The 12108-nt window shown below is 56.6% G+C and overlaps 1 protein-coding gene across 1 annotated transcript in view; it reads left to right on the top strand.

The window, feature by feature from the left end:
* The window catches only part of Myom2 (myomesin 2), a 62288-nt gene extending 61872 nt beyond the window's left edge, over positions 1-416 (top strand). The window contains 1 exon segment of the mRNA XM_027952120.2: positions 99-416. Within this exon segment, the coding sequence (XP_027807921.2) occupies positions 99-416 (318 nt within the window).
* Positions 417-12108: the final 11692 nt, after the last annotated feature.

Raw genomic sequence — 12108 nt, 5'->3', positions numbered from 1 at the left:
CTCGCAGACTGGTCACTGTAACGATGACCGTGAGCACTGGGAGACGGCCTGACCTCCCTTTTCCCCTCTCCTTTCCCTCCCCACCGCTTCCCCCGAAGACCTTGAATCTGACCTGCACGGTGTTTGGAAATCCGGACCCTGAGGTGGTTTGGTTCAAGAACGACATGGACCTCGAGCTCAGCGAACACTTCTCAGTGAAGGTGGAGCAGGCCAAATACGTCAGCCTGACCATCAAGGGGGTGACCTCCGAGGACTCAGGGAAGTACAGCATGAACGTCAAGAACAAGTACGGGGGAGAGAAGATCGACGTCACCATCAGCGTGTACAAGCACGGGGAGAAGATCCCGGATGTCCCGCCGCCCCAGCAGGCCAAACCGAAGCTCATCCCAGCGTCCACCTCTGCAGCAGCTGAATAGGGGTCCCAGCCTGGGGTGGGCGGGGGGGGCTAGAGGTCGCGGGTGCCGTGTGCTGTGCGAGTGGGCTGCATGTGCGTCCAGAGTGGGCCACACGTTAGTTTCTGGTTTGGGCATTAGGTGCTTGTCTTCATTGGCTTTTCCCAAGGCTGGACGGTTTCTGTGCTCACGGGGCCAGGACAGGGAGCTGGTGGAGGATGGACACAGCTCTGTTCTCCTGGTTGTGGGTGGGGCCATGACCTGAGCGGCGGCCCAGGAGGTGGGTGCAGGCCGGGCCCAGCAGCTCTCACGTCCCACTGTTCCCTGGCCAGTTTTCTCTTGCTCTCGACTAATAAAACTTGAAAAGTCACCTTGTGTTTCTGTGCTGATCTTCCTGACTCATGACCCTCCTGACTTGATCAGGTCAGGATTTCCCTGCAGGGGCACAGCTTAGTCCAGAGGAGAGCCAGGTATGTGGGCGCCCCTCCCAGGAGGGCTCCATCTCACAGCTCCTCCCGTGGGGCTGGGCAGCCACCGCTGACACGGGCAGAGGGGCCCTGAGCGCCCAGGTCCCCAGGAGTGAGCCTGTGTGTGCGGCTGGAGAAGTTACACCAGGTCCAGATGCCTCCGTGGGGAGAGCACAACCCTGGGCGGCTGCCTGCCCTGTTTCAGAGCTCATTAAGTAGGAAGGGAGGGCCACCCACAGGACACTCACTGGAACAGACCCAGGGCACCCTGAGGGAGCAGAGACCCAGCCGACTTCGGGCCTCCTGAGAGGTTCCAAGACTTCACATGTGAGCTCACCCTTCCCTTGAAAAGTTCCTTTCTTTTTTTGGAAAGAGGCTGGGATTCCCTGGCAGAAGTGACCCTACCCAGTGGTTTAGTTTTGTTTGCTTTATTTGGGGTGTTTTTTTGTTTTATGTGGTGCTGGGGATGGAACCCAGAGCCTCACACGTGCTAGGCAGGTGCTTTTGGCCGCCCCAGCAGGCCAAACCGAAGCTCATCCCAGCGTCCACCTCGGCAACCGCTGAATAGGGGTCCCAGCCTAGGGTGGGTGGGAGGGGCTGGCGGTCGCGGGGTGCCGTGTGCTGTGCGAGCCCCCGCTGAGCCCCAGCCCGGCCTTCTGTCTGCCTTCCACATGAAGAGCCTTTTCTCTCTCGCTGATTCAGGCCGACACAGATCCACCGTTTTGGTTGTCTTTCCCTAAGGTGACACTAGCAACCCACATGTCCCCAGGAAGCCACAGCCTGCTAGGAGGTCCCATAGCTGCAGAACCAGGGCCAGCAAGAATTTTGGGGTGTCATTTTTGCTTCTCTGTCAGTGGGTGGCTGTTGCATTGAGTGGTGGCCAGCGGTCCTGGGAGCACCTTTGGTGAGGTGGGCGTAGGCAGAGTGTCCAGCACTTGACCTTTATTTTGTGACCAGCTTTCACTTATTTTCCAAGTTGCAGCAGTCGTTTTTGTTTAGCCATCGTGGTTTTTAGGAAAGAAGCAGATAAAGGAATGAGTACCTTAGACCACATCTTTGAAATCACAGGAGCAGTTTTAGGTTCACAGAAAAATGGAGAGGAAAGCTCACAGACTCTTCATACACCCTGCACCCAGTCATGCAGAGCCTCCTGCCAAAGGAGATCTTCTCAGAGTTGTGCACGTGTGTGGGCCTGCACAGACGTGTGTGTCACCACAGGCCACCGTGCTCACTAGGGTCCACTCTGGGCCTGGTTCATTGTGGGGGGGGGTGGTCTGTTTTCTGTAATGTTATGCAGTGACTGAGGCCTGGTGCCTTGGCTGACTTTGGAGGTTCAGGGCAGGTGCTGATGGCTGTCATCCCGGCTGTGGTGAGGACTCGCGGTAGGTGGCATCACAGCAGCAGAGGTGCACAGAGGGGAGCTCGCTCCACCAAACAGGAACCAGAGCTAGCGAGGGGCTCCTTCCTAACAGCTTGCCTTTGAGAGAACTAGCTGGGGCCCCACGAGGACTGTGCTGGTCCCTTTGAAGGCACACCAGTGGCCTTGGTGCCTCCTGCTAAGCCCCGCCTCTTCAATGCAGCCGCACTGCCACACTGGGCTCAATCTTCCAGTGCTGCACCCTGGGGACACGTTAACCTACCCAGCCCACGGGAGCAGGTGGGCAGGTGCAATGGCATGGGGGCCCTGGGGCCTGCACCCCTCAGCCCCCATGCTTCCCCGACCACTGGTCTCTCCACCAGCACCTTGGCTTAGACCTTCGACATTTCCTAAAGAGACAGCCTTTTGTTCTGAGTGACCCGAGCCACCCTGAGGCTGTACAGACAAGGCAGAGGCCCCGCAGCCCCGGGACAGGCTCCTGTCACCTCCTGCTTTCCCAGCCACTGGCACAGCTGAGAGCTGGGAGTGTGTGTGGCTGTTGTTCAGCCCCAGGGGAACTCTGCGTGCCTCTGTTTTACCAAGAGTGCCACCGCTCCTTGTCCCGGAGTCCCACCCACGGCTCAGCTCCGTTGGGTTGTCCCCTGTCCTCCCTCCTCGGGTCTGTGACCCCCTCTCCTCCCTGTCTTCCCAGGAGTGGGCCGGGTGTGGCTTGTCCTCTAGTCCAGGGTGTGGGGTGCTCTTCCATCATGTCGGGCGCCTGTCTCTGTCAACCTTCACGACTTGCTGAGGCGTGTCCTCTCCTCTTGCCCATCTCTACTGTGGCCGCGAGTCCAGCCCTCCCCTTCTTGGAGGGAGTGTCTGAACGTACTAATTGAAATTCTCTCCCAAGTAAGGCCCGCCTCCTCGCCTCATTTGCTCATTCATGGGGTCTGTGCTGTGCACCGGGGTCGGAGTCCACACCGCCCTCTGTTCTGTCCTTCACACTGCTCCAGCTCGGCCTCGTGCCCTTTCAGTGTAGCCTGTGTGCTCCCGGCTTGGTTTGCCGAGTGGCCCCGACCTTCTGGCACGATGCGACACCAGGGCCATCTTGTGCCATCTCTGCTCCCAGGGCCCGTGGGTGGAGAGTGGGGTTAGAAACCCAGACGGGTGGAGGGTCCTCCGGTGTCTGTCACACACCTTCACCCCACTGCTCTGGTGTAAGAGGAGGACGTGTGAGGGGGGAGACTGCTCTGACGGCCCGTTGCCCCTCAGAGGCCGGGGTGAAGAGCCAAGGACCTGGGGAGGATGTCCCGGCCGTCCACTAGCTTCCTGTGTGGCTGGAACTGTGGCCGAGAGCGGTGCTGGAGTCAGGAGGTGGGAGGTCAGCTGCCCCACCTCGCTGGTTCCCTCTCTGTCGGCCTCACATGGTAGCCAGGAGCTGTGCACGGGCCACCAGGCAAGGGACAGCTGGGGAAGTGCAGACAGCCCTTCTGGGCCGCTGATCTTGGGCCGGACAGAATCGGTTCTCCCAGGACCCCAGGGAGCCTCTGCCCAACGAGCCGTGCTCTGCCTTCTGGTCGGTAACGCTGTGGCCCACGCTTCCTAAGAGCAGAGGCCGTGGGGCTGTCTCACGTCACCATGGTACAGCCATCGCATCCAAGGAGCTCAGGCTTGGCGCTGTGCACCATGACCACACCCCAGTCTCACCAGTGGTCAGTATCGTCCTTCACGGGAGGGACCCGTCTGTGCGAGTCCAGGCCAGGGGAATCAGCCCTGTGATGTCAACACTTTACTTTGCAAAAAGATCTTTGTCTTTAATCCATTGATGATTTTGAAGGCAAGAAGGCAGCGACTCAAGGCCAGCCTCAGCAACTTAAGGGAGACCCTGTCTCAAAATCAAAAATAAAAGGAGCTGGGGTACAGCTCCGTGGCAGAGTGCCCTGGGCTCCATCCCCTACACCCGGAAGCCCAGGGTGAATGATGCCACTTATGATGAGGACGACACCCTCTGAGAGCTCTGTGGTAGCTGGAGTGAACTTGGGTCCTGTGACCTTGCCATGGGGTGTCGGGGCTTTGTACATGGGCAGCTGCCTGCTGAAGCCGTCCAGCAGTGCCACAGGTAGGTGTGGGTCCAGGAAGCTCGGCCATGGGCCGTGCTCACTCCAGCAGCCTGGAAAGGGACTTCTCCCCTGCTGCTCAATTCTTAGCCTAAATCCCAGATACCAGGCCCCGTGGGCCAGGGCCATGTGTGGCCAGCGTCCCACGGTGCTCTCAGGTGAGATGGCCCACCATGCGCCAGGCTCCAGGCAGCACCCACCACGTCAACACAGGCGACTTCTCTCCTGATTGCTTAAAAAGCTTTTCTTCGCCAGGACTTTCTTTCTTTCAATTATTCTTCTTTGTGATTTCATTAAATTTAAGTCTTTCTTTACGGAATCTCCCATTTTGTCCACTGAATCTATTTCTTAAATTTCACTTCAATTGACAAAACAGTTGCACATGTGGATGGTGCAAAGTTCCCATGCATGTTTGCAACCTGGAGTTGTCACACCGGAGCGACCAACGTATCTCTTGCTTCACATACTTGCTTCTCTTTAGTGGTGAGAAGTGCAAACTCGACTCAGGATCGTGAAGTGCAAGGTGCACTTTTGTGTGGCTGTTGTTCCTCCTGCATGGGTCGTAGCCTCCTGTCTTTGATCAGCCCCCGCCCCTCCCTGCCAGCCCCAGGTGGACACGATCGCTCTTCCTGGAGCTCACCGCTCAACATTCCACCGTGGGACGCCCTCCCTGGTCCCGCAGCTGCTCCCTCCGGAGGACGATGGCTGCAGGTTCCCCAGGTCACCCCGAAGAGCAGCACTCCCCCCCTTGGAGGCCGGGCTTCCCATCGCGTGCACCCTCTTGTCCTGAAGGTGCTTCTGTGGTGACGCCAGCCTGGCCTCTCAGGGTGGCCACTGCGTGGTGCTGGGTGCCCTGGGGGTGCGGGTGCCTCTGCTACATGGGCTTCATGCCCTTTGGAATTAGGCTCAGTGGTGGGGACCGCTGCATCCTGTGGTGACCCCCTGTCAGTGTCCTGAGGAGCCTCTGCAGCTTCCGGTGGCCCCACTAGGCACGTGCCCCTCTACCTGCCCTCTGTGTCTTTGTGACAGTCGCCTCCTAGTAGGTGTGGGGTGAGTCCCCCTGGGGTTGATTGGCCCTTCCCTGACGGTCACAGTGAGCAGCACTGCGAGGACCTTTGGCCGTCTCTGTTTCCTATGACCAGTGTTCATTTGGGCCCTTTGCCCATTTTGGGGCATTTTGAGCTATTGTGCCATGGAGTTGTGCCCTGGCATGTCCTGCGTATTAGTTCTTGCCCTGCATGGGGTTCACTAGGTTTTCCCAACCCCTCTTCTGACACCACACCGTGTTCACGTTTGCCGCCTGTCTCGGGGTGTATCCACGAAATCTGTGCAGACCAAGTCCTGGGGCGTTTCCCTGCAGGCCTCCTGGTGTTTCCAGGTGGGGCCTTCCGTTCCACTCCCTGATCCCTGTTGAGCGACTTTTCCCTGCGGTGGAAGTGAGCCTCCAGTTCCACTCCTCGGCATGTGGACTCACAGTTTCCAGCAGCATTTGGAAGAGACGACTCCGCCTTCCTCATGTGCCTTTGGCAACTTTGTCAGAAGTCAGGGCCGGGACCGCAGGTCCAGGTCTGCTCTCTGCCCTGTGCCGCTGTCCCTGTCTAGCTTGGTGAAGTGTCACATGGTGTCAGGGTCTCTCCCCACACCACTTGCACGTGGCCTTAGAGCCACGAGGAAGACTCTCTTTCTGTCTCTACAGTTAATTGGAAAAGCAGGGCAGTTGGGTGCCCCTCAGTGGTGCAGTGCCGGCCCAGCGTGCACGAGGCCCTGGGTTCTCTCCCAGGGCAGGGGGAAAAAAGAAAAGGCTGTTGGTAAGTTGGGTTGTGTCTCACTTCTTTCAAAATTGCTTTCCCCCCAGCAGTTCAAAATGGAATTTTGGATACAGCAGAGGCAATAATTACAATAAGACTTGTCAAATTTATAAGTATATGACCTAAGTTCAAATCAAATCACCGTTAACCCTCAGGGTTCTGCATGAAGAGAGTCGCCAATGCCGGTGACACCCGGCCTGACACTTGCTGCAGGAGCCCCACAGACACACACACGGCCATGTGGCTTTGCACAGCCTGGCGCCCTCTGTGCATTGGCCCGCCAGCCTCACAAGCTCTGAAATGCCCACGGGCCCCTGGCTGCTGCGCCCCCCACCATGTGGGCCTTGGTGGGTCAGCGGGATGTCGGCCAGTCACAGGCGGGGGACCCCTGAACTTCTGAGCCGGTCAAGCTGAGAGGAGGGGCTGCCCAGGAAATGTCTTTTCAAGTGTCTGCATCCCGTGTGTGGCTTGTTAGAAAAGCTCTCCTTTAAGGCTTCCAGGCTGAGCATCCCAGCAGTCTGCAGCTATCACAGTAAGCCTGGTGCACCCCGGGGCGCTCCGGGGCTCAGTGTGCCCCCGACCCAGCCTCAGTCCTTTCCTGGGACCTGTCCTCTTGGTTTCTTTCTGTCCTGGCATGTGACCGATGGAGTTGGAAGTTTCAGCCTTTTAAAGTTTTTAAAGGCCTGGCCTGCGGTCATGGTCCTGGGGGACCACTAGATGGCGCTCATGCAACAGACACTGGGGCCACGCACAGGCCAGCTGGTCCCTTGTGCAAAGGCGTCACTTGGGGAGTGAAGATGGGCCGAAGGCAGTAGGCTCACCCCAGTGACAAGGACGGGCTGGCCAATGTCCGTTTCCAGGAAATAGCAGGCCATTTTGAAGGTAGATAGAGCTTCTGAGTTGTCCCATGATTTGCACCTGGAGGAGGAAACACACCTGGTGAGGTGCAGGGCTCTGATTGCCTCAGCGCAGCCATGAAAGTGTGATCTACCTGGACAGCAGGTGTGGGGCGTGGATTCTGAGCACCCCCGTCAGGGAGTGTGTGAAAGGCAGCAGGTTCCCTCGTTTGTCAGAGCCATAAAGTAGGGCACTGACATTCCCCCTCGAGCGCAGGACGGCTGCGAGCTGTCACAGCAGGGCCTGACCAGGACCCAGGTCCCTGTCTTCCTCCGTCCAACATTTTCCCTGCCGTTGTGCTTCTTGATTGTATAGGACTCTCCGGGGCATCTGGGCGGAGCAGGGCCTGCAGGCGTTGGATTTCATGGTGACTAAACATGATTAACTTTTGTCATCTTTACTTTTTTGTTTTAATTGACTCTGTGAGGTTTAGTTAGGTAATGAATGGGATGAAAGATTACTTATGATAGTCTCATTTTTCACTGGCTTAACGTGGATTAATGTCTTATTTAGATCTTACCCGTGGAAACATGACCGTATTTTATAAACAAAGGGAGCATATTACAGAGGCACACTGGAGGAGGACGTTGGAGGAGTGTATGAAAAGCGTAGATGGCACTTGACACCGGGCAGAGAATCGGATCCATTTGCGCTGGACCCCAGTGGAGCACCCAGTGGCCTTGGGCTCCCTTTGTGGCTTCACTCCCCCAGCCCTGGCCAGCGTTCATCCAGCCACTTTCCGCTTTGGCGCTCTTGAGGGTCCACTGCTTCCCCAGCAGTACTACGCCTGTCCTTGGCTGAGTTGCTGAGAACTGGGGCCTTGAGGAGAGCGGGAGGGATTCCAGATCCACACCCGTCTGGGTTCCTTCAGCTGGCGGCAGCCTTGACACCCGTGTCCTTTCCTGTGCCTCCGTTTCCTGTGGCACCAGCATCCTCAGGCTCGGCGGTGTCTGTGTGTGCTCCTGGGTCCCCTGGCCACAGCGGGGCCTCCTCCCGGCCCACCAGGCTCAGCCTGTCTTGGCCTCGGGCTTTCCCATGATTCCCTCCAGCAGGCTCTCGGGATGCTCACTTCTCATTTAGGATCAGGTTCTTTCTCAGGTTCTTCTTGTGAGAGATAGAAAGTCCAGTGGTCCATTTTCAGGATGCACTATTTAGCCTTAAAAATCGGCTAAAATTGGGATGTAGGAAAGGCAGCCACATGGGAAATAGCAGAATGGAAAGCGCCACAGCCTACGGATGGGGCAGATCCAAAGTCCACCACCTGATCAGCCCCTGGACAAGCAGGTAGGGGAAGGGGTGGTCTGACCAACGAAGAAAAATCTCTCTGTTAAGGAAGAATAACTTAGAAGAGGAAGTAAGAGCTGCAGACATGTCAGAATGCATGCACCCCAGGAAGGCTTTCCCACCACGAGAGAACAGAGGGAGGGGGGCATAACTGAAGGGGTATTTCTTAAATAACCCAGTTAGCCAATTGTGTGGATTGTAATCCTGAGTTCTTCCTATCAGGTCAGGGGCACTTAGGGATAAGAGCGGGTGGACGCCCACCCGGGTGTCCTTGCTCTCCAGGCCTTGTTTGGTAGCACACCCTCTGCAGAAGTCCTTGGCCTTGCCTGGCGATTCCAAGCACCTGTCTAATTCCTCATGACACCCCGGCACACCTAACAGCCTCAGGTCTGAGAGGTGGGGTGTCGTCATTCCTGTCTTTTTCTGATGACTCTAAATACAGAACCACAGTTCCTGGCCTCGATGAGCTGAATGTGGCTGTGCTGACCAGAGGTGGGCGCCAGGGAATAGGCACTGCTCCCCTTCCTGGCCTTCTCGGCTACGTCCAGGCTCCTGCCCAGGCAGCCTGCAGGAATCTGAGGTCCACTGGGGAAATCCTGGATCCGTGGTGCCCACTGCGACAGCAGACAGCCTGCTCTTTCTTCCTTTGACATTCTTCACAGGTCCTAGTCAGACTGTTAGGAACTCATCAGTCACTGTGAAGCGAGAGGGCAGCTGGTCCCTGAGCTCCCAGGCAGAGGGACAAGCATCTCCAGGGCTCACCTGCAGCCTGCAGGAAGCAATCTCAGGCCCGTGTAGCACAGAGGAGCCCAGCAAGGCAGGAAGGGCATCTTCAGCAGGTGCAGAGAGAGGCCAGTTGGGGCATTAGGAAAGAGGGGTCAGCTCATGGGGTACGCACAGGTTAGAATCCAGTAGCAAAGTAAGACTAAGTCTTTCCAGGATTCTGGTGCCAAGGAGCGTGCAGCTCCCTGTAGGTGCAGAATCCTGCTGAGGCCCAGGCAGGGCCTGTGGCTGAGAGCGAGTGGGTCCTGGTTGTGCAAGGCCAGGGAGGCTGCTTTGAAGGGTTGGGGGACCTGCTGACTGGCCAGCAGGGTAGAGGTGCAGACCCTCCCTGCCACCCAAGGATGGCATCTCCTGCCAGAGTGATTGTTTTCAAGGTGCTCCACATTTTTTCTTGAACACAGAAGTTCCAGGCACATGTCTCCACATTTCCCCTTCTAAAGATTAAGAGAAAGAAACAGAAAATGAAAAAAGAGACGAGTTCTTCTGTTCATCCCTCTGCTAGGCAACCTGAGTCGGCAATGGAAACCTCCCACCTGGCCCCAGCCCCCTGCCTTGCAGACTTGAGAAGTGTCCTTTCCCTGGCCAAGTGGTGGAGCCTCTGCTTCATCCCACTGCTGCCCAGGGCAGTGAGACCAGGCAGCAGGGCTCTGCTGGCCCACTGAGCCCGCGGTGCATGCTCAGCTCTCACAGGGTGTTAGAGGAGGGCAGTAGGTCAGGGAGGATGTGTTTCTTCCAGCAAGAATCCACTTCATCAGCCGGTGAAATGGTGCTTGAAGGGCACCCTGAGATCACTCAGTTCGGTACCCACGTAAGTCTCAATCAGAATCACCCATGAGCAGAGGATTTACCCAGCATGATGACGAGTACGAACGAGGTCACAGGTCTCCTCGTTCATACGAAGATGTTTCCCTGTCACCTTCAAGCACTATTACATCAGGCAGTGAGTCTGTGGCTTCTTTGCGCCACGGCTCCCCCAGGGCAGACACGGTGCTGCTCCCTGCTGCATCTCTGCTCTGAGAGTCATGCAGCAAGAACCAGCAAGGGCCTTCCGTTCACCTCCGACAGAGCTCGCGGCAGGTGCTCCGTGGCTGTCCCGCCACGTGGGACCACCGGGCTAGCCAGGGGGGTCCCCGCTGGGCACTCCGGGCTGGTCCACTTTGCATTGCTAGAGGGAGCTGAGGAAGCACCAGGAATAGGAACTTTGAAACTCAGCCCTGCACACGTCAAAGGGAGCATCGTTGTATAAGTCATGATCTGTCACCCAGACTCAACTGGTCGTCTGTCTGTGCATGACCAACTCAAGGACAATTGTGCTTTGTGAATATTAAAGGCTGATGGTGGTGACTTCTGGACGGGTCACCATCCTCTGTGGGTTTTCTCCTCTCTCCTTTCCAGGTATGTGTACTGGGCTGCTTCTGTTTGTAATGTAAAACCTAAGATAGAACGCTTTAGGAAACTGTGGATAAAGGGCACACACACACACAAACGTGTGCACACACACACACAAACGTGTGCACACACCCTTGGATTCTGGATGCAGCTCAACCTCCTTCCCTCCCCTCTCCTTCCTTGCATCCAGAATTGCCACTGAGGGCCCAAGGCTGAGCAGAACTCCCTTACCTCTCTGGTTCTTAACTACCTGTCAGTTCTACCTGCTCCTGTTGAGAAACAACTGGCCTGTTTCCAATTTTTTATGTCGTCACCAGTATTAGATGAACGTCCTTATTGATGACTTTTGTGCATTTATGAGCCTTTCCTAGGGTACAGATGCAGAAGCCGGAGGAGCCACGTGCCACCGACCGTCGGGGCACTGCCAGGCTGCTCTCTGGAAGGGCTGTTACACTCATGCTGCAGCCAACTGAGTGTGACGTTCCCGTTACTCTGCGTTCTTGTGCACACCTGTCCTGATGGCGCACGGCTGCGGCTGCAGAATGGTGTGTAGTTGGAGACAGTTCCCTCTGGGGTTGGTTCTCATGGCTTGCAGATCCACTTTGGTTTTCTCAGCTGACAACTGTGTGGCTTACAAATGCCCAGTTCTTTTCTTTCTTTATGATTCTCATGAGCTTTACTTTTCTTATTGGGTCTGCAAACTCCACCTTGGGGACCCTGTGAATAGGCACTGGTGTAGGAGGTGGCAAGTGCACTGGCCACTGTTTCTAGGTCCGCAGGTGCTTTTGTGGACACCACGTGTGGGTTAGTGAAGCCCCTTCCCACTCCTCCTTGCTGGCATGGCTGGTGTTTGATTTCACGTCACAGGATTCTTCAGTGCTCATCATGTCTGCTCGGTGCTCTTTAGCAGGTTGAATCAAACACAACACGTTCTAGGGTTCAGCCATCCTTGAAGTCCGGATTATTTACAAATAACTGCTGCTGGGTTATTTGCAGCTGTGTAATTGGGGACATTGCACTGGTGTTCCTGTGACCAGCCCTGTCACTGCTCCTGGTCTGGGTGTCAACCACAGGTCTAGCAGAAATCTCCTGTGGTGTCCTCTGGATCCGGTGCTCTTTGTGATCTGCCCTACAGTATCACGGGTTGATGGTGCCCTTCTGTGAATTCTGAGGCGACCAGAGCAGTGTAGTCTTACTTTCAGGGTTCATTTTGTGCACACATGGCAGGCTCACGACGGCAGAGTCCTGCAGCCTGTCTTGTGACTTAAAACCCCTGTTGTTGCTGGAGTTGGCCCCCCACGTCCATTGAGTCTATGCTGCACTCTTCAGTCGACGGGCGAGAGCCTTGGGTTCGGCTGTGCACGGCTCAGGCGCAGCCTGTTTCTGACGGCCTCCCTGCGGTCTCTGCTCACAAGGTCCTGCTCTATTTTGCCATGGTGACTCTGCCGCCGTCTCCCCTCGGGGATGGGTGCCTAGTTCATTGATCTCCAATCTGCTTCCCTCACTGAGGCAGGCGTCTGAGACACACTTTCCACCCACCTGCTGTAGCTCGTCTCCCTCTTGTGCCCTGGGGCCTGGCCGGTCCCCACCGCGGGCTGGGGCTGTCGCTCCCAG

The sequence above is a fragment of the Marmota flaviventris genome, chromosome 3, assembly GCF_047511675.1.
Source record: "Marmota flaviventris isolate mMarFla1 chromosome 3, mMarFla1.hap1, whole genome shotgun sequence".
NCBI lineage: Eukaryota > Metazoa > Chordata > Mammalia > Rodentia > Sciuridae > Marmota > Marmota flaviventris.
Note: the sequence above shows the minus strand (reverse complement) of the source record. Positions and strands in the feature narration are given on the sequence as shown.